At 42.5% G+C, this 22,818-nt stretch overlaps 1 protein-coding gene across 1 annotated transcript in view; it reads left to right on the top strand.

The window, feature by feature from the left end:
• galns (galactosamine (N-acetyl)-6-sulfatase) overlaps positions 1-22,818 on the top strand; it is a 33,065-nt gene that overhangs the window by 6,878 nt on the left and 3,369 nt on the right. Inside the window, exons 6-13 of the mRNA XM_084063491.1 lie at positions 1,917-1,983; positions 4,727-4,854; positions 5,384-5,523; positions 5,943-6,046; positions 11,250-11,407; positions 11,784-11,886; positions 17,414-17,535; positions 22,580-22,697. Of these exons, the coding sequence (XP_083919617.1) occupies positions 1,917-1,983; positions 4,727-4,854; positions 5,384-5,523; positions 5,943-6,046; positions 11,250-11,407; positions 11,784-11,886; positions 17,414-17,535; positions 22,580-22,697 (940 nt within the window). The remainder of the gene's footprint in view (positions 1-1,916; positions 1,984-4,726; positions 4,855-5,383; positions 5,524-5,942; positions 6,047-11,249; positions 11,408-11,783; positions 11,887-17,413; positions 17,536-22,579; positions 22,698-22,818) is intronic.

Raw genomic sequence — 22,818 nt, 5'->3', positions numbered from 1 at the left:
CAGAAGCGGATACAGACGCTCCATACACACGCTTCAGAGCCAGAGGAGGCGTCTACCTTTATATGTCTATAAGGTGCACCCCCGCACACACACACACACACGACAAGTGTAGAAGAAATATTAGTAACTAATTTGTAATCGATAAGCCCTACAAATTCTGACTGATTAACCTGTTGAAAAGTTCACACTTGTGACATGCATTATGTCCTTAATCTCACACACACACACACACACACACACACACACACACACACACACACACACGTACGTACACATACACATACACATACACATACACATACACATACACATACACATACACACACACACACACACACACACACACACACACACACACACGTCTCAGAAACGCTGAGGAAGGTTTCCTCTGCTGCTGTTATTATTTCTAAAACTGTTGCATTCTTTTATGCGAGTGGTGACAACTTCATTTGCTATTTGTGTGCCTTTTGAGTCAGCAGCATCCAACATAGTCTGAAGACTTTGAGTTGAGCGTGCCAGTTCCCTTGTTTTTTGTAAACCAGCATCCATATTCTGGGGGGAACATTCTCCAAAAATAGCAGATCTACAAGCTCACAACTGCAACAATCTGCTATCTTTGGGAAAGAGATTTGGTGTAGAGGGACAAAAGAGCGCACCAAGTACAGATGTAACTAATGTCCAGTTTAATAAGTATAGAAGGGTTTAAGTGGTTAAAAAACAGACTTTTCAAGAGGGATAAACAAAATGACCTAATATAGCCTTTGTACTGAATGAGAGCAGGGCGAAGAGCAACTGTAGTTCGGCAAGAGAAATATAAACACACACACACACACACACACACACACACACACACACACACACACACACACACACACACACACACACACACACACACACACACACACACACACACACACACACCACACCACACACACCCCTATACTCACTGACATGTCAGAAGGCCTGATGAAGACGATAATATAATAATAATAATAATAATAATAAACGTATTTATAGAGCACTTAGCAAAAAACTTAACAAAACACTAAAAGATGCAGTGTGGAGAAAAAAACATGTAAAAATAGAGAATCAACAAAACAACCTTCTTATGACTCAGTGGAATGGTTTGCCTGGCTGCTGCTCTGAATGAGTTGAGTGTACCCACCCCCCTCTTCTCTGTACCAGCTGTGCTTGTGTATTCCATTTTCCGCCCATTTTGTTCCCCCAAAAACAGCCATATGTGTATTCAGGGTCATTGGCACTGGCAGCCGGGTGCGGTTTTCCGCTTAGCCACGAGTTTAATCAGCGCTGCGTACCTGGGCCCTGGACAGACGCACGCTCGCACGCTCAACACAACACACACATACACACACATGCCCCCAGGAGATGGCAGGTTGCGTCGGCGGCTTACGAGGACACCTGGACCAAGCAGAGCGTGAGAGAGAGAGAGAGACGCCTGTCACTGCATCTCCCGTTGCCGGGCCACGCTTCAGCGCCGCCTCATAACAGTTCCCACTGCTCGACTCCGCGCTGACGAGACTTCCCGGATCTGTCATTCTGCAAACGCTCCTCTAAACGCAGCCTGTGAGGGAAATGCGCTCTCTGCATCCTGAGGGGACAGTAAAGGCAGAATCGGGGAGGGTACTGGCAACTCAAAACAAGAGATTGTTGTTTTAAATGATGAGTTATGTGATTCAATATTTGGGTTAGTTAGTAGTAGAATGTTTTGTGCCCCTGGAGACATGGACCCCTGCTGTCCTGGAATCAAGACCATCACCTGAGTCTCTCTCTCTCTCTCTCTCTCTCTCAGCTGTCCACTTTGAGCTAAAATGACTTGACATGGCCTCTACATTGTATTGAAAATGAGTGAATTTTAACAGAGAAGGGAAGCTTTAATTGAACACTTTCTTTTACAGATATTATGAAGAGTTTGAGATTAATAAGAAGACGGGAGAATCAAATCTCACTCAGATCTACTTAGAGGTACGTTCAAAACTCAACAATCCCTTCTTATTTTTCCCTTTAGTTGTTAGAATAGGACATACTGGTGCACATTGTTTTAATATTTTCCTTTTTGTTTTATTCATGCTTGTACAGGCTGAGTTAGTTTCATATACCCAACATCTACACAAGTAGAAAGGCACTGGTGCCTTTTACTTGTACAAATATATATGTCTTTTGTTTGTGACACCCCTAGACCCAATAATGTAATTGAAAATTATCCACATTTTGTCATTGTAACTAAAATAATTCACTCAGATTGCTGTCCACTGTCATGGCATAACAATCTTTAAAGTGCTCATTTGAAAGTGTGATGTCTTGATGGATGTAAATATGAAACAGAGGAAGAATGATTACTTGATCACATCTTGTGATGACTATTGTAAATAGCACACTGTTGTGTTTCTGGTGACTGGTATGCAAAGGGTGTTTTTTTTTATCCTCTTTTTCTCCAATGATGGATTACAGCTCTGACACTGTAAGTTGAATGTCTTCCTGTAAGTTTTTTTTTCTTCTTTTTTTTTTTTACCACTTTGAACCTGGTGTCCCTATTTTGGGCATAGGCAAACATTTTCAAAAACATTCAAAGATTTTCTAAAATGTTCATTGTTCAAAGACTTTTCAAAATCTTAAAATTGCATATCTAGAAGCTCACAAGACATCACATTTTGAGCTTATAGATCTGCTATATATATATATTTTTTTTAGTTTTGAATAGGGCTTAAGTGGTTAATGCTGTTAGGCAGCAATGGATCGAAACGTCGCCAATACCAATTTGAGGATATCCAATAGGAGACATGTATACTGTGTGTAATTGTGTATGTTAAAGCTACAGTGCTTTTCTACTATTGTGAACCATTGTTGGTAATGAGCCAAATGAAAAATGATACTAATGCTGTCCTTTGAGATCAGCTTAGTTCAGCTTGGTTTACCACAAGTGTAAAATATCTTGCATGTCTGTGTCCAATAGGGTTCCACCATACTGATTGAATGTTACATTGTTGTTGTTTTACATTGCAGTTGCTTATTGAACTGTGGTGCCCATAGGCCAAGCTTTGTTGTGTAATTTCTGCATTATTATGGGGCGGAGCACATAATATTACGGATTTACTGTTTTAATCACTTAAACCCTATACGTAGCTAACCAGGGGTCAATACCTTTTTTCCCTCGATACCAAATCTCTTTGCCGAAAATAGCCGATCTATAAGCTCACAAATGTTTCACAACATGTTTCTTGTAGATCGGATATGTTTGCCAAATGTTCGCAATTTCTTTATGAATTACCCTTAATTGGGATTCCTTTCTAGATTAGATATTCTTAGATAAAACTAACCCTAACCCTGGGACATGCAGGCTGCTCCATTCATAAGTGAAGAAGAGGTACAGACGACTAGACAATAGAATAAATAAATACAATAAAGTCACATACATGAAGTTGAGACATTAGACAATAAATAACAAATAAATACAATACAATTGAAAACAGTATAACAAAGTGCATACAATGTGTTGCTGTAAACCATCTTTATCTACTGTACCGCACACAATTCCGGTAGGAGACACTCAGACACAAAGGAGACTCTTTGTGTCTCCTACCGGAACCACTTCCGGTCATCAAATTATTGGCTTAGGAATGCAACAAAAACAAAAAAAATATCCATGAACTTCATGGCTGTATATGTGCCACACAAAAACGTGGAGAGTCCTAGGGTTCCCAAGGAGGCAAAAATCCAAACCAAAAACAATTGAAGAGGGAGACCACTGTACACTGTATGTAAAAGAATAGTTTTAATGCATTCAAACAGCTATTTGTACAACTTAATGTTTAGGCAAACAAACAAACAATTTGCTTAAAATCTTAGTCTACTCAGCGACGTGCTTTGAATACAATAACTCTTCCTCAGGCAGCAGCTGTTTGAAGGCATTAAAATTGTTCTTTTGCATGACAGTTGTCTCCCTCCTCAATTGTTTTAGCTTTGTACTATATCTGCACCAGCCGGATTAGTTGAGACGTAACCAGCCGTTACGTCAGATTCACACTAGCCGTGGTGTGCTGCTTCCGAGTTCTAAGAAAGCAGTCCACTGAGTCAAGTTCATTGCAAGTCCAATGCAGTCAATACACTGAGTCAAGTTCAATGCATTGTCTATGGCGAGGAGGGACCGCCCTTTAACCACTGCGGCAGGAGGCAGAGCGGCAAAGTAGAGAAAATGTCAACTTTGCCAGACAAAGCAGCAGCCAACCAGAAGTGTACTGGGGTCTGAAATAGGTGTGGACTAGGCGTTCAAACGAAGGAGATATCATATGGGTTGTTACGTTTCAGACATTTTGTACACAGCCATTTAGCGGAAAAACATAACGGTAGTAATCACTGCTGCTCTGGTGTGAATTTTTCGTTAGATTTTGTTGGTGTTGTAGGTAAGAGACTTAAAGCCACCACTGTAACCTTCCTGTTCTACCCTAGATTTGAACCCTGGTTTCCTGCGCAAGTGCTTACATTTTTACTACTGAGCTAAATAGAGCTCGACCTTCAGGCATTACCACTTGTCAACCAGTTGTGTCAAACCAAACACAGGATTTAAATCTATCAGTTGAAGCAGAAGCAGGGAGACCAAATACAACCACCCCAATTGTATAAGTGATATTGTATTAACATACTCTACCATGCAGATTGGTCAAAATAACATTGTGATCGCTAGGTTACATAATTCTCCCACCTTTTGCAGGAGGGTATCGACTTCATATCCCGCCAAACTCTTGCTCGCCGACCATTCTTCCTGTACTGGGCAGCTGATGCCACCCACGCCCCCATCTACGCCTCCAAGCACTTCCTGGGGAAGAGTCAGCGAGGCCGGTACAATCCCATTTCCTGTTTTATTGAGTCTGCTGAAGGCTCCATTACTTTGTAAAGCCTACGAAATAAGCTGCAACCACATGTTAAGTGATGCATCCAGACTTTATTGGTGTTTTACCTGAAGTGGAATAGTTTGAGCCGATAAAGTGGCGGGGCATAACTTTTATTATCTACCCGGGATTCTACCCTGCAGTGATTAACTCTGTGTTGTAGGTAGAGCCTGACTAATGCCATCATTTTGAGTCCGATCTCGATTTTGGAGAGTCATAGACTACTGATTACCGATTTTGAAATATTTTGACAAAAAATGCAAAAGTTTTCAATCAATTTGAAAACTTTAGATTTAATTATAGTTTAATTATAGTTTATATTTGAGAACATTAACTAGATTTTATTTAAACACCTGTCAAAATAGCTGCTCTATAAGCTCACAACGTTGTGAGTTATGGGCTGCATAATTGCCGATACCGATGTCGTCAAAAAGTCAAATAATGACATATATCAGCCCGTGATGAACTGTGTGTTGTAGGTACGGTGATGCAGTGATGGAGCTGGACCACAGTGTTGGCAAGATGCTTGCATGGCTGCAGGCTCTGAGCATCGAGCACAACACCTTTGTCTTCTTCACTTCAGACAACGGAGCTGCTGTTATGTCTGGCCCAAACCAGAGTAAGTGATATGCAGACGACTTTACACGGCAAAATCCAGAATGTTAATTCACTCTGAAACCCCGTTCACACACTTAACTGGAAATGCTGCCAATTTACTGGTGTATTTAATTTAGACTTATCTCCCTTGCTCTTCCCTGCCTATGCTGGCAGTTTTGTTAATTTATTTCCCAGCTTTGTAACAGTATTCATGTGTAAACATGACTTGAGATAGTGTAATTTTGGATTGGATTTGGCTGTGTGTTAGTGTGTATACGTGCGCGCACACACGCACACTCCACACACCACAGAATTTGGCATTGAAATTATTCTTTTATAATAACTTTTCTTTTGTTACAGAATCGTAATTTCTATGCGTGTGTATGTGCATGTGTGTGTGTGTGCGTCTGTCTGTCTGTCTGTCTCTGTCTGTGTCTCCAGGTGGCAGTAATGGGCCATTCCTTTGTGGAAAGGAAACGACCTTTGAGGGAGGTATGAGGGAGCCTGCCATCGCTTGGTGGCCTGGTTACATTCCAGGAGGCACGGTGAGAATGCTCCCATGCAGACGCACTCAGTCAAATCAAGCCTATCAAAAAAGAGAGGAGGATATCCGACCTATAGCATCCTGAATGACATCACAGCCAAGCTCCACTGGATAGATATAAACCCAGGTTTTACTCTCTGCCTCATGGTGTGCCTATCAGCAGGCCACTGGAACTTTGTAATACTGCTGCCGCTGTAATATCAAGCAGGTAGAGGCTAAAAGCAGTAATTATATCACTAATCCTCTCCTTTGCTCTCTTTGCATTTCTGTATCATCTATACCAGCTATTTCCAACATTTGGGCGGGGGCCCACTGGTGGGCCGTGAGGATATTGCAAGTGGACCCCTAAATAATTGGCAAAACACTTGTAACATTAACTCATTGAGTGCTATTCACGTTTTTCCACATGTTTTACCGCTATGGTGCAACGTGCCAATCACATGTTTCACGTGTTTTTGGAAAAAAATAATAAACAAAAAACAAAAAACTTTGAAACAAATGTTCAAAACCCAAGATATCATTGCATTTCCATCCACTCCTTGTTTAACTTATAACTGAAAAAGGCTGTATCTCGCTTCCTAAGCACTTTTTTTTTACTTTGAAAAAATCTCTGGCACTGGAACAACATAGCCAGAAATAATTTTGGCACTCAGTGAGTTAATATAGATTTTTTTTTAAACATTTCATGGTATTTTCTTTCCATTAAAACCTTGAAAGATGTGTTTTCATAGTGATACTGATCAATTGGAACTTAAAGTATACTACAACGTTAGTTCCACTGATCCAAGTGTCAAGTGGATTTTCAAGTGGACCCTGATCCAGAAAAGGTTGGGAAACACTTTCCTTTACCTTTTTATCTACACATCAGGTGACTGAACATTTGTGGTAATCACTTAAAAGTGAAGAATGCAAAAACAGACACTTGTTTCCCTAATATTTTTGTTTGGCCTTAGAGACTTTCCCCTTATGCTCTCTTTCTTGTGCTTGCTCTCTCTCTCCCTCTCTCTCTTTACAGTTACACACACTCATACACTTTCTCCATCATGCCTAGTGTGTGTGTGTGTGTGGGAAGGACCCCCCTCGCCTCCTCCCAAACGTAACCCCCACCCTGATCTTCTAAGCCTGTGCGCTCTGCAAATGACTTTTAATTGTATTAGGGGCATCTGTGACACGGGGCTGTGACGCGGAGGGATTTTGTGGAGGGGAGAGCGAGCGGAGGCTACAGTTCTGCAGGCTGCGGTAAGCCTTGCCCCCGGCTCATCTCACAGGGGTGTGCTGGGGCCTGATAGCGCTGCAGAGTGGCGAGGGAGAGGGGGATTGGGAGCGTCTTAAGCGGCTAATCTGTTTGTGTGTTTGCTGAGGTTGGATTGAGCCGTAATGAGGACTTCAGTATCTGAATATGCCAGGCGCTCAGGATAAAGGGGAGGGTGAGGGGGGGGGTTGCAAGGAAGTGGGGTGGCAAGGAAGGAGCAAGCGAAAAAAGGTTGCCTGGTAAAATAGAGGAAAAAGCTGGCACCATACTTAACTGCCAGGGACGTTTGCTGAACAGACACGGCTGTGAATTAAATGGCTATCGAACCGAGCATCATACAATCCCGTATGGGTGCACGTGTTGCTGTTAGGAGGAGGCTTGGCTTGGAGAGAAAGGAGGTCCACTTCCTCCCTGAAGCTCTCCAGGGTTGTGATGACAAAGCTGCTTTGTTGGTGCTACTGTGCAGTGCGACTGCTTTATCTGTTGCTCCGCTGCTTGGGAGGCGCAGAGTTTCCTCCTTTTGGTTCCTTTTATACTGTAGAGAAATCACTTTCGATCTATGCGTTGGAAAGTCCATAAGCTCTTTGAATAAAACGCTGCACACAATGAATGGCAACGTGAATCCTTTGTTACGTGGGCTTCTGGCTGTGTTACTGTGGCAGTACGTCTGAATTAGGCCTCATTCAAAGCTTTAGAGTATTAAGATCCGGAGATAAGGTGTTGAGCGTGTTTACATACTAGTACCTACCCACTCAATGAAAGGATGGTGATTCCAGTGTATGTGGGGTAATCCCACTGAACTATCCACGCAGTTCTGCTATGGATGCCACAGGGTCATGAGCAGGGTCTTGGTGCATTTTAATGCACTTTCGTTTACAGTGGAAAAGCACTTTAACTTTAAGTCTGTAAAGCGCTGTACAGATTAAGTTTAATTGATTGTATAGATTATTATTTTACTTAGATTTGTCAGGTTGTGGGGCGCGCTGGTAGCTGCCCAGACGGTGCGTTGACCAATTAACCTCACTTTCTTGTTTCTATGCTCTCCTGTCTAAATACAATCTAAAATGTTCAATTTGCATACTCTATTATCTTTGTTGTTGAGCGCTTTCTGGTTAAAAGGTTGGTGTGGGCAGCCAGTTAAGCGTGCTCTCTCTCTATTGCAGTCATGTATTCACACTCACAGATGGGTGAAAAGGAGGAAAGTGTATTGGAATGAAGGTGAATATGGTTGGAGAGAGATGCTAGTCCCGGATTCCCCCGGTGCCTCTGGGGGAAAGTGGACATTACCAAGGAGGAGTTGGGGGTGGAGGTTTGGGTTGGGTGGGGTGACAGTTAGGAAAATAGAGAAAGGGTTGGGGGGGGGGGGGGGGGGTGGATTTGACCCCCCAACACTGGGGAGCATCGCAGTCCCTTTTGTTGTGTTTTATCAGGCGACAGACACACAGGCAGAGTGGCTGAAGCTGGGATAGAAGGCCTGCCTCCTCAGATAACCAACATCACCACTCACCAGTTAATGCAGAGACAGAGAAATACACACAGAGAAAGAGAGAGTGGCATAAATAGAGTGTGATGAGGCAGACGAAAAGAAAGGAAGAAACAATGGAGAGAGAGAGAAAAGAATGAAGTCTCATTTAGATTACAAAAGAGGGGTGAGGTTGATAAAGAAAGGGGGGAGGGAGGGTGATGATGAAAGATGGCAGCTAATAAGATAAACTTCCCTTTCAGAATGCGCATAGTTTAGGTTTGAATTTTTGCCAATCTAAACAAGAGCTAAAAAAAAGAGAAAGGAAAAAAAAAGAAGTGGTTTGTGCCAAATTGATTTTGGTCCATCGCTTGTGTGTTTGTGTGTGTGTGTGTGTGTGTGTGTGTGTGTGTGTGTGTGTGTGTGTGTGTGTGTGTGTGTGTGTGTGTGTTTGTTTGTCTGTTTCTGTCAGTGTAAGAGACGGAGAGAGTGAGAGTGTGTCTGTCTGGAAGCGTAGATAGATCATGGAATGCATTGTGGGGCCGGGGCCCTTTCTACGGCTAGTTCTTTGGCTGCAGGAGAAAAGGGAATTCATTTCAGTGGTTGGAAGCCTCTGTGTGCGTGTGTGTGTGTGTATGTGTGTGTGTTTGCGCGTGCGAGCTGGCGATAGGAGCAAAGCGGCACATGGCGGCACAGCTGCCGAGGCCTGATAGCGCTATCTGATTGTGAGTGTGCCGTCTCCCTCTAAGGCTCGCTCAGGAGAGAATGGAACAGAAGATCAAGGATGACAGTGGAAAAAATGGCATTTTATCTGAAAATAGTTCAAAGTTTATAAATAAAATAAAGCTTTTCACTGGGACTGGGAAGAGGAGATAAAACACCAGCTAGCTCCAGCCCCAGCTGCCTGCCTAACCTGGTCCTGTTCTCCTCCTCCTCCCAACTTCTTCTTCTCCTCTTCATCACCCCTACTCCTCCCCATCACAAATCCCCCCCCTACACACACACATACACACACACACACTCACACACAAACACACAAACACAAACACACATATTTATAGAGAGAGGCTTTTTTTAGAAGCTTTATAATAAACCTGCAAGCAGCGATTATAGGGAGACTGAAAAAATGCACTCCCTGCAGCCTTTATACAACATGTGCATGCATGCATGGCACGCACGCGCTCTCACACACACACACACACACACACGCACGCACGCACGCACGCACGCACGCGCGCGCGCGCGCGCGCGCACACACACACACACACACCTTTTCATGACTGTTTGCTACCTGGTTGGCTTGACTAAAAGAATGCTTAAAACAGAATTTCCATCTTGAATATTTAAAGGGACACTATCATCATTTTCAACATTATCTCTATTTATTTGTTGTAGGGCTAATGTTCTGTCAGCATCCATACAACTGTGCATGAATCTTCTGCGTCTCTAAAACACAGCTGAAGTTGTTACCCCAGTGATGACACTTGGGTAAAATCTGTGAACGTGAAACCTACAACTCTTGCTTCTTGGTTTAGTTGGTACTAGTTGCCACTGTGACGTTGTCCTTCCTTGTTCACTGTTGTTGCAACAAAATGGCGACCTTGAATTAGGATAAGGAACATATGAATCAGATGGTTGTACAGTAATCGTGGCCATAGACTGAATGGTCGTGCCAGACAGATGCTTGCCTGCAAAATGCATTAAGGGAATTATACTGTAGGAACAACCAGAAAGGCCAAAACAGACAGAAAAGTGTTGTATCATAAATAGTGTTTTATTATAGACTATTATAATCAACAATTAACTGAAATGAACATTAACATAGTGATAATGGCCCTTTAAGGCCTGAGCTGATACACAGTATGAACAACTCTAATTTCACAGTGATTACAGGATGAGAGTTGAGTGTTGCACTGAGCATTGCAAAAGCATATTGAAGATAAATTGCGCTGAATTGGTTCCGTGAACTGGCACAAAGGAAATAGAAATGGCCGTATGTAACGCAGATACTGGATACCAGCTGTAGTATTTATCTATTAGTGCACTCTACAATTGAAGTGGGTGATTCAGTTGAGTACAAACAAAACGCATTGGAAGCAGGTTTCGCAGTGTCTGAGCTAATAGTGTGGACAGTGGACACACCTCGTGTCCGGCAATAGTGAAGACACCTGCCAGAAGATCTGGTGTCTAGAGTTTGAGTCTAACTTCCTGTCCCTGGAGAGGAGACATCGAGTTCATTGAGGGTGGGCAGATTTCAGGTTATGCAAGGACCACCTTTGGGTTGTGTGTGTGTGTGTGTGTGTGTGTGTGTGTGTGTGTGTGTGTGTGTGTGTGTGTGTGTGTGTGTGTGTGTGTGTGTGTGTGAGTGTGATTAGTTTAAAGCAGCACCAAGTATTTAAATTCTTAATGAGTGTTACTGCACTAAACGTTTTCCTGTTTTTTAACAAGCCTACTATAATCTCTATCTTTTGTTTCTTTGTCCATACGCAGGTGAGCCATCAGCTGGCCAGCGTGATGGATCTCTACAGCACCGCTCTAGCCTTGGCTGGCCTTAGCCCACCAGAGCACCAAGCACTGGACGGTCTTGACCTTTCACCTGTGCTGTTCAACCACCCACACACACTCCAACACTCTGCACTCTCTGACAGGTGAGGGGATGCATGTTGTGTTTTTGTGGGATGCTAGTAACCACATGGAGACCAGTGTTTATATTTGCCTAAACAAAGCTTTAGCATACAGTAAAGCCTTTCTGGCTTAAGGGATTGGTGAATAAGAACTTGTAACTAAAGGACTCGAACATGGATGAGATTAAGTCGGTAGGGCACATCGTGTTGTTTTCCTGGCCCGGGGGGTTGTGTGTGTGTGTGGGTGTGTGCGTGCGCTGTAACAAAAATCAAACATGTGATAATAATACTACTTACTTTTAAATTGTATAATTTAAAATAGAAAAGCTTGTTTGGGGTTTCCTTTTATTCCCTTGGTGGCATCGTCTTTTCTTTCAGAAGCCTCTTTTACTCTCAACAGGCCCATCTTTTATTACCGTGGAAACGAGATGATGGCTGTGAGGCTCGGACCATACAAGGCACACTATTGGACGTGGAGTAACTCGTGGGAGGAGTTTAACAAGGTGATACTGCCTGTGACCACAGAGCTTTTCCTCACTTCGCTTCATTTGCTATATCCTCACTCTTTGTCTTCCCTAATCTTCCTCAAACACACACACACACTCTTTCACTGTTGGTGTTATCTGAAAAATAGCTCGTTGTTTGACTGCCTTTGTACATAAGTGGGTAATGAATATTAATGAAGAGACCCCACTTAAGAAAACTTGTATCATTTATCAGCCTGTTGATTTGCATCCAGTAGAGAATGTCATTCACTGGCTTTCCTCTCTGTAACGTACACTTTTTCCTCCTTTTCAAGATGTAAGCACTCCCAGTGGTGGACAGTAACAAAGTACATTTACTTGAGTACTGTTTTTGAGTATCTATACTTTACTTGAGCATTGTATTTTTGGAATTACTTTTACTCCACTTCATTTAAAAACGTTTTTCAATGTTGCTGCACGGCCGTCGATCGAAGTGGGAAAACATACGTCATTCATTATCATTATTATAATAAAAATGGTAGATCTACAAACTCCTTTATAGATAGATAGATAGATAGAGACCAGCTACAACCATAATAAATAGAGCTTAAGTAAGTGGTTAAGCTGAACTTCATAACTATAATATTGTTAAATAATGCTGCTAGCTTGACACGGCTTGCATTTTACTCGCCTCGGCGCCTAGACCACCTTGGGCCATAGAAAACCCGCTGTTGCACACTGTACAACAGGAACATTTATAATATTTTTACCAGAATGAGACGGGTAATGCTTCAAATAATCTGATGTAAAGTGGTGATGTTAAGTTATATTCTTTTATTTCTTCCTGTCTGTAATCTAAATTAAGAAGATTAGACCGACAGACTTTTTTTTCTAAGACCAAAGGCTGCAGTCACTAGTAGACGCCAACCCTTACCACAGCGAATGACATGAGTCCATTTTGCCAGATTGACAGTTCAGCGACAAATGAGAACTAAACAAGAGAAGGTAAAAGGGCATTTTACCTTCTCCTCTTCTGCAGGTTGCAGATCCGGTCTGTGTGCCTGAATGTGTTAATGTGTGCAAATTACCGTGCCAGTAGGCAGGCTCTGGACCAGATCTGAGCACTGAGCAGTTAATAGAAACAGTTCTCGCGGGTGTCCGGGAGAGGACGCTAATTCCTGGGAGACTCCCGGAACTTCCGGGAGAGGTGGGATGTCATAGTGAAAATAGCAGATCTACAAAATCACAATGTGTTCAATGCGACACATTGAGCTAGTACATCTGCTATTTTCACTATTATTGAGCTTTTGTTTTTATGAATTTATAGATAATCTTTTAATTGTTTTTGGAAAATGTCTGAATTTTAATACAGCAATGCATTTATATTAAAAAGAAAATGTACTTTGTAATTTTTACTTTGTAAATTGTAGGCTACTTTTGAATACTTAATTATTTTTAAAAGCAAGTACTTCAGTACTTTAACTCGAACACAAATTTGACAGCACAACTTTCACTTGTAGTTGAGTAATCTTTCACCAGGAGTATCTATACTTTGACTCAAGTACTGGGATTTAGTAGTTTGTCAACCACTGAGCGCTCCACATAAGAGCAGTGTGGCATAAACTCCACCTCAGGTCATAATCAAATAAATCCCAGCAGTAATTATTATATTCATCACACGTGCGGAAATTCATGCTCCTGTATAGAAAATGGGGGACCCTGCTTGTGCTGCTCTGATCTGATACCCAATGGGAAGAAGTGGGTCCTCCCTTCATCCCCCTGTCCTTAAAATTATGTCCTTCTTTCTCCCAGGGCCCTTCTCCCAGCCCTGGCGCTGTGATTCGAGCAAGGCAGTTTGTTTTATGCCCCATCGGTCGCTTAAATTGCTCTCTCCTTCAGGGCCGCTGAATCAATAGCAGCCTCCTTTATCAGCTCATGTGAACTGGAGTGGAACTTCACAAATAATGGCGTCTGATTGCCTGTGAGTTTCCTATCGATTGGTGTATATATGTGTAGGCGGGTGTGCGCGCGCGTGCACATGCATGTGCAAGTCTATACACAAATGTACATGTCTCTTTATGTATGTGCGGTGGTATGTTTGTTTTGATGGTGTCCTCTTGTGCCACGCTGTATGTGAAAGTTAATGCTGCAGTGCAGTCATGTTTTCAGCATATCAGTGACTCAGTGAGACTATAAGCTTGATCAACCTTCTCAATGTGACATAAAAGACAAGTCTTTGTTTTTCTTGAAGGTTCACAAAAAACACAAATGTAAACTGTTGCATAGCTTTTCAAGTGCTCCGTCAATCATAATATCAAACAAAAATATTTCCTGTAATTTTATTAATAGAGCCACATGTTTTTTGCGTCTGGAGGTCAAGGGTTGTACTTAAATGACTACTGTGACTTGCTTATCTACCAATTATATAACTTATATGACCCTTTGTGTTATTTTACAAACTGGATTAAAATATTTATTTTCTATTGACATAGTCTAAACAAGTCTGAAATCCTCAAATGTATCTATTTGTAACTCTGATGGTCCATTTGGTTACATTTCGTCATCATGTGAAGTTTTTTATTATTATTACCGAATATATATTTATATAAAATAAAAATAAAATGTTATTATTACATAAAAAATATACATATACAACATGAAAATACCAACATTAAAGGAAAAAATCTTTGTCCTAAAAAATTACATGGGCCATTATTTTATGAAGGTGACAATTTGTACACTCTCAGTGTTATATTAACACTCAGGATCTTACTGTGTATGGTGCAGAACCAACAATCATCTTTTTCTGCTTCCCATCTCAGTTCTCTGCAACACTTATGAGATAATTGTTCTCCAGGCCTATGGTGAAAAATAAACAAGGGACGATGGATGTTTGTGAAGAAGAATGAAATTTGTGGTTAATCACTGGGGAAGGCGCTATTGTTCTGTCCTGGCAGTGCCCATGTGGTTCAGTCACGGGGAAAATGAGAAATTTCACAGCCTTAAATAGCTCTCATCAAACTCTCTTAACTCTTCTCCCTGTGCGGCAATGCAGTGATGTTAATGGGAAATACTTTTGGTGACCATGGCTGTTTTTACGGCGTGGCTCTCCAGGAGGCTGGCCGTCTATAACGGTACTTCTTTTTCATATCAAGGACCCCCAAATTAATATGTATGTGGCAGCGGACCCCCATCAGATTATTTTTTTTTACCAGGGACCCCCATACAAGATTAGCGATGTAAAAATGTTTTTAAAATATTCTCAAAATGTCTAAATATTTCAAGATTTGGGGACCCCCTATAACCCCCTCAAGGACCCCTGTGGGTCCCCGGACCCCACTTTGAGAACCACTGGCCTATAAGAGGTGTTGGTCTGTGTGTCCAGAGCTAATCTCGTATCTCCACTAATATTTTTTCACATGTAAGTAAGTAACCTCTGGAGGATTAAAATCATATACAGTAGTTAACAATAATAAACTGGTCGTAATTTAACTTTGTATGGCAAAACACGGTATATGCAGGCCAGAGTAGAGTGGAGGACAGAGGGATATAGGCACTCCAGATATTTAGCTTAATTTATAGCACTCCGTACGACGTGTCGCTCTGTGTCGCTTGCAGACGAGCTGATCTCCAAGTCCACAACACGTCTCATCACGATGAGAAGCAGGCGACACCGTCGTATGACTATGACGTATAACTCAGGCTTTACTCAGTGTCCAGTGCACAGACCAATATCTTTTAGGTCTGTATGTAAGTGGCAGATAATGCATGATGAGCAGCTCAGTTATTGAAGATGAAGAATAATGCACGATGCCGAGGCTAATTGCCTCTGCAGAGTTGCAAGACTGTTTTGACCTTCACCTCTGCCTCGTCCATTATCCTCCTATATCAGGCCACCTCGTTCTGTATTATCACTTACTCGTCATCCCGTTTTCCTGCTTTGTATTATAACTCTTCACTATGGTGAAATGGAACTAAACTATATTATTTTATAAACTCAGCAACAATCCGCAAGAATCCTATACTTGATGTAGTTATACTTGGAGAATGATATCTTCGTGCAAAATTGATTTTTTTTTTCTTTCTTTCTTTGGGGGGGATCAAAGATTCCTTTTTCCAGTCCTCCCCACAGCCCCTGGCTGCTGCTGCACCTTATCTTGTAATAAGAACCCCCTCCGCTCCAGTTTGAAAGCAGTCGAGCAGTATCTATAGCATTAATGTCAGGGGAGATATGGAGCTCTCGCTGTTCTGTCCTGGCTACAAGAGACAGAGTCAGAGAGATACACATGGCAGGCCTTTCTTGCAATCCTCTGGGACAAGATCTTTTACATTTCCAAGACCCTGTCTTCAAAAGGCAGTATGGGCAAGTCTGGATCACAGGGTACTCTACAGAGAGCGAAGAGAGAGCGAGAGAGACAGACAGACGGAGAGAGAGAGAGAGAGAGGGTGAGAGGGAGTCGAGGGGCAGGCATAGAACTTGGAGGTAGCAAGAGGAGGAGAAGTAGAGTTTGGATGAGTGCCTCCTTCGGGTCCCAGAGGGGGGTCGGTACAACACCTTACAGATGAATGCCTTTTTAATATTAGCGGTGTTCATCAAAATGTACGCGTGTCTTCGTGTGTGTGTGTGTTGGGGGTGTGGGTCATCTCAAGGGGGGTCTAGGGGAGTGAGTGGGTGTGAACTCTTTGAATTTACCTGATTTCCTCCATATATTGCTCCTGAATAATTGCCTGATCATACATTATTTTGACATAGTTGAAGAGGATAAATTCATTTAGGAATGCAGGTGATTTTCAAGGGGTAAATAGAAAAATGTTGCTGCACACTCATTGCTCTGGTGCACAGGTTTATTACTTCAACAGAGCTGCCGTAAGCCTAATTTGTATTGCAAGTTATAACTCTGTAAGATATTAACATATTTAATGTTTTCAGTACTGTTCACCGTCCTCCAGTGTTAGTTGCAATTTCAGAACGCTACATTTTCAAAATCATAAATCAAGTATTTTTCATCTGAAGACCAATTATGTTTTTTTTCACAAAAGGCTTTTGAATGTCATTTTCTTTTAGGATTTTTAATAGTCTAATCGACATCTGTGGTGTCGAGCCCCTACTGCTTGCAGTGCTCCCGGACATTGTGTGGCCTTGAGAGAGCAATTTGACCTGCTGTGGTACATGGAAGTCAAAAACTTTATATTTTGTATCATGTATGATGAAAAATGTTGTGGCACCGAAGGGGCCAGCCGTCTAGAACTGTGTGTTTGTGAGAGAGAGAGAGTTTTTCATCTACTGGATATATCTTACCCGTTACTTTTGGTCAAAATGACAACCACCTTTGGCTGGGAACAGTAAAGGTGTATCAAAGTTGAATAAACCACTCAAATTTAGATGGAAATGGGTATGTTCACAGACATAGTGGGGAGGAAATAATTAGGTCTTGACTTTAGGAAATCGGATGAAAAGACATGACTGACAAACCTGCATTTTCCTACCCCCATCCTAAACGTTTTAGAGCAACGTGGCTCTAGGTTTTTCCTGTAACATTCTCATGTGTGTGCATTTCTCTTCCAGGGTGTCAACTTCTGTCCGGGTCAGGAGGTACCAGGCGTGACCACTCACGTCCAGAAAGAACACACAATGGAGCCAATCATTTTCCACCTGGGTCGGGACCCGGGGGAGAAATTTCCTATCAGGTCAGTCTCCTTTACATAATTATCTCCCCTTGGGACGGCTTCCAGCAGAGAGGAGGAAGAGCAAGAGAGTGGGTGGCAGAGGAGGTAACTATAGCGGGAATAGAGGGAGGAACTGAACGGAGAGCACAGGAGGAATGGTCAGGCACAGCGCACACCACAGGAGAGGTGGGAGGGTGGATGGGGAGCAAGGTGAATTGTCAGGTGGAGGTCCTGATACCAATGAGATCAATGCTGATTCAGTGGTGTGAAAGAAGGGAGGGAGGTAGGGACTGCAGATTGATCCACTCAGCCAGAGAGCGCCTGATTAAACCCTCCTCTGTGCGGTTGCAAACAGCTCCTTAAAAGATCACTATCTACCCCCCACCACCACCACCTCCTTCAGCCTCATCCAATGCGCCCACTGCAAGTTAAAATGATTGTTCAGCTCTCAATTGAGGGAGCGTTCTGTTTAATGTGTTTCTCCTGTGTGTCCCTCTGTCAAAACACATAGTATAGGGAGAGTTGAGAAACACTGAGGGGAGAGAAGGTAGGACCCTCACAGATCAGGGTGCAAAAACAAAATGGTATGCACAATACTGTATATCGGTCATCATTTCTGTATCTGCAATATTGGCTTTAACCGATCGGTATCGAACCGACATCAAAACATATAGATATATTGGTTTTAGCCAATATTTTAGTTTGAATGCCTTTTGCAATGATGAAGGCTGCATATTCAATCAATGTTTGCTGCAGATTATTTCAAAAGGGTCACCAAGTTGGAACAATTTGAAATAAAAATATTACATTTAAGTTGTTTATGTTCACTTCAGATATGCGCCAACATTTCAATATCATGCATCCCAAGTGCTGTAATAAAGAGGCATTGCTTTTTAAAATACAGTGTTTACATTTGTTTTTTTAGAATGGACCAAATTTGAACTTACTGAGATAATATCGACAATATTGGTTATCGACAGCAACAACAATGTTGATATCTGTTATCATATTGGCCAGAAATGTAACATCGGTGCATCCCTAAAAAGAATAGGAGAGATTGAAATTGCAGATTAATTGATGGAACTTTTTAAAGGAATGCCATCCTGCATTGCACATTTATAATGACAATGTACTGTAACTGTGAAATATTCCTTTTAATGATCCCGTAGTTTCTCTGGATTTGTCCTCATCCATGGACTTACGCTCCCTGACTGGGTCTGTGTATCTCGTTTTACAGCCTGTCTTCGTCTCCTCTTTAACTTCCCCTCAATCCCCTTTCACACCGGAGGGGAGATTGGATGATGAAACATTAATGTTGTTTTTGTTTTATCTTCTCCAACCTCTTAGCCTTGCTTAGATTCAACTATAGGAAAGCAGAAAAGGAAAACCAATCAATAGGCAGTCATGTATTGTACGCGTGCGTGCACACACACACACACACACACACACACACACACACACACACACACACACACACACACACACACACACACACACACACACACACACACGCCACACACACTCATCAAATCATGTCTGTGGGTGGAGGTCATTGGGTTGGACTAGAAGGTCACCATATTCTTGGTCTTCTCTGCCCTCCAATCCCACACAACATGGTACGCCCTATACTTCCTTCTCTCTCCTTTCATTCCTTCTTGTTAGTATTGTTAATTCTCCTTTCTTTCTAAACTCACCCCCCGTTTCTCCCTTGTTACTCTTTTCTCTGTTCCTCTCGCTATGTGTCTTGGATCACTACTCAGCTGTTGTCCCTTGGTATCCACCGGGACCATTCTCCTCCGTCCTAGTATTGTGTGTGTGGGGGTGTGTGTGTGTTTTGGCCGTGTGCTCCTCAGTCCCCCAGCTGGACTGGCTGGCTGGCCGGCCATCATTAATCTTTGTCTCCACCTAAAGAGCCACTTAAGATGATGTAGGGCCTGTCGGCACACATACCTTCACTACTGTGGCAGGCTGTGATACAGCAAAGAGCACACACACATACACACACACCGGCCAGCCCAGCCCAGTCCTATCACCCAGTAGCACAGTATAGGCTCACACAAAGTGCCTTGGAACAAAATGCTGTCATTAATATCATTTAATTACGTTTAGCTATTTGTTTAATGTTTACTTAATGTACTATGTGTCCAGTGAGAACATGTCCTTTTCCTCTTGCACCTTTAGACTGAGAGCTTCTGGGAACTCAGATTATTAGACTTGAAGCACAGGCTTGGACAACTATCACTACCAGGTCACGCATGCATTTCATTGGGGACACTGGAAGCATCCCAGTGGATTTGTTCTCTCTGCCTGTCTTGTGCTGCCTTTGGCTCACCTTCCCAACAACCCTGGTCTCCACTCCCTTATGCAGCAGGCGGTTTTTAGCCCACTCTGGCCTCATCTTCTCTATCGTACCTGCCTGCCACCAAGCTCATCTGTGCCCAATCAATAGTCTTCACTGAACTGCTCAATTTCCACTGGGGTGGAGAAGATTGTGGAGGGAGGGGGAGGCAGGGCAGAGGTATTTGATTTGATTGTCTCTTCAATTCCCCCACCTTCTGCTCTCTCTTTGGTGTGTGTGTGTGTGTGTGTGTGTGTGTGTGTGTGTGTGTGTGTGTGTGTGTGTGTGTGTGTGTGTGTGTGTGTGTGTGTGTGTGTGTGTGTGTGTGTGTGTGTGTGTGTGTGTGTGTGTGTGTGTATTCCAGCACTAGGGTTATGAATCAGTAATCAGAGTGGTGACACACCTGAGCAATGCCCCCCTGTCCCCCCCTGGGTGTCATACATTATAAATCAAAAGACTTAATTTGCATACATCCTGGTTATTATTCTGTTTTTTGCTTTTGCACTAGCAAGCTAAGGGTTATAATCATGATAATGAGCTTTGCTGACTGTGGGCTTTTCATTTATTTGTTTGGAGAGCACAGAGGGCATGAATAAATATATTGTTAGTTTTTGATTTACAGGTCTGCAGTATGGGATATTCAATGCACAGACAAAACAATATAAGTTTGTATTACGCTGCAAGCCTCTGGTACACAGCGTCTGTTTGCCTCGAGTGGATACTGCCTTGAATACTTCTCGCTCATTGATGTGTCTCCCTCACATTTACTTGTTCTACGTGGCTCCATCATTTATCAGAACAGAAATCACAGCAATCAATAGTAAACACAGATAGTGGGGAAATTAAATATCCCTCATGCTGATCAAGATATTGTCTTCCTGGCGGAATCACACATTTTGCGATTTCAGATAGCTGGGCCAATCTTAATGTGATTCTCAGCTTTTTTTAGTTCTGTGGGAAGTAATCCTGAGATAATGTCGGTGCTAAGCTTATGACAAATGTGGCACACATGGAGAGAGACCTAATGTCAGACTGTACCCTACCAGTCCAGCCGTGGTAGGCCAGAGTAAAGGCTATGAATACAGGAAGAGAGGAGCAGGTGCTGCCGCATGGAGGAAGCCCCACTGCCCTGTGGGAGATCCACGCGGAGGGGGAGAGGGGTGCTGGACAGGGCCCGGGGTTATTACTCTAATTGACACTTCACCTCACACACATGCACATGCTCCCCAGGGGCCAATCAGAGGGCTGGATTTGGGAGGAGGGTGGTGGGAGAGGAGGGAGGGTGGAAGGCTGGCACAGGTGCTGCTGGTGAGTGTATCGGGGGTGTAATTGCACTGGTGATATTTGTCTATCTGTGTGTCACGCCACCAGACGCCCACTGTCCAAAACACACGCACACACACACGCTCACAGAGCCCATTAACCCTACAGGTCCTATTGAGAGTAGCGTTCCTTTGAAAGCCTTCAGGGCCTCTGTGTTTTACACACTGAATATAATGATGCACAGAGGTGCTGCATGGGGCTCGCTGGTGTCCAACAACAGTAATTGAGAGACAGGGGAGAGGGGGGGGGGGGTTATATGGTCCATCCTGCTCACTGGTGGGCTTTCCCAAAGGAGGTCAGCATGGACAGCATGTAATTGCTGTTGGGCAGAAACCTTGTATCTCCATATTTCAACTTTTTATAGTTTTTTTTCTCTGTGTTTTTCTCGTAAATGAATGCCCTACTTCGACAGTGTCACACACAAGTAGCAAAAACAGCTTCTAGTTTTTTGTTATCAATTGTTTTTATTCATCATATCAGCAATATATCAGCAATACAATTATGCCAGTATACATAGATGCATCATGAATTAAAAAAGTTTGAAAAAATAATTAATAAAATAACCAAAAAACTAGATAGCTTCTAGTTGTGAGCTTGTAGATCTGTTTTGCTATTTTTAATAAACAAAATTAAGTGAAAGTAGTTAAGTCTGTCCGTGGGTTTTATGAATATTTAGCCAATGAAAAGTATTAACAAGAGCTTGTAAGTAAATAATAACTACATTGGATCCATTGGAACACTTTTTTCCCATTTCCTAAAAAGTAACAGTTTTGGACATACAAGGTTTCCACCCGACAGTGGTGATGTGTGTTTTTATCTAAGTGTATCTAAGTGTTTTTCTTTGCTTGTTGAAAGTCATGTCTTCATCACCTTGATGTGATGAGTTAAGCTATGAAATGGCAGCGGTGACAAAATGAGCATCAACATCAGTTTAACCTCTTTAAAGGGCCGTTCCCACCGGCCACTATACTGTAAAAATATAGTTAAAGAAATCGTTCTTGGTCAAGTGGATGGGGGTTCACATCACAACTATTACCAATACAATGGTGAACAATAGTGTGAACGGCCCTTATTCCGATATACATCAGCTATTTGAAAATAGCAAATCTTGTATGGGGGTCCCTGGCACAAAATATTTTCAGATGGGGGTCCACGGCCAAATGCATATTATGTCCTTGACATGAGAAAGTTTGAGAATCACTGAGGCCGACCTTCAGAATCACATCGTTGTAACAATGGCCATTCTTATTTAGGTCTGATGTCTGTTCTTTCTTGTGTGTGTGTGTGTGTGTGTGTGTGTGTGTGTGTGTGTGTGTGTGTGTGTGTGTGTGTGTGTGTGTGTGTGTGTGTGTGTGTGTGTGTGTGTGTGTGTCTGTGTGTGTCTGTTGTACTGTGTTCTTGCAGTGTGTTATCGAAGGAGTACCAGACTGTATTGAGCCGTATCTCTCCGGTTGTGCAGCAGCATAAGACCACCCTGGTGCCAGCAGTTCCCCAGCTCAACATGTGTGACTTAGCTGTCATGGTAAGAGTCATGCACTACATGCATTTACACACAAATTACTTATTTATTACTTTTCTTTGATGATACATGGTGGTGGTGCATCATTCCAAAGTAGCAGAGTTTAATGTCAAATAATCCATGT

This window comes from Gymnoscopelus microlampas, assembly GCF_963454915.1.
Source record: "Gymnoscopelus microlampas genome assembly, chromosome: 1".
NCBI lineage: Eukaryota > Metazoa > Chordata > Actinopteri > Myctophiformes > Myctophidae > Gymnoscopelus > Gymnoscopelus microlampas.
The sequence above is the reverse complement of the archived record's forward strand: the minus strand, read 5'-3'. Positions and strand labels throughout refer to the sequence as shown.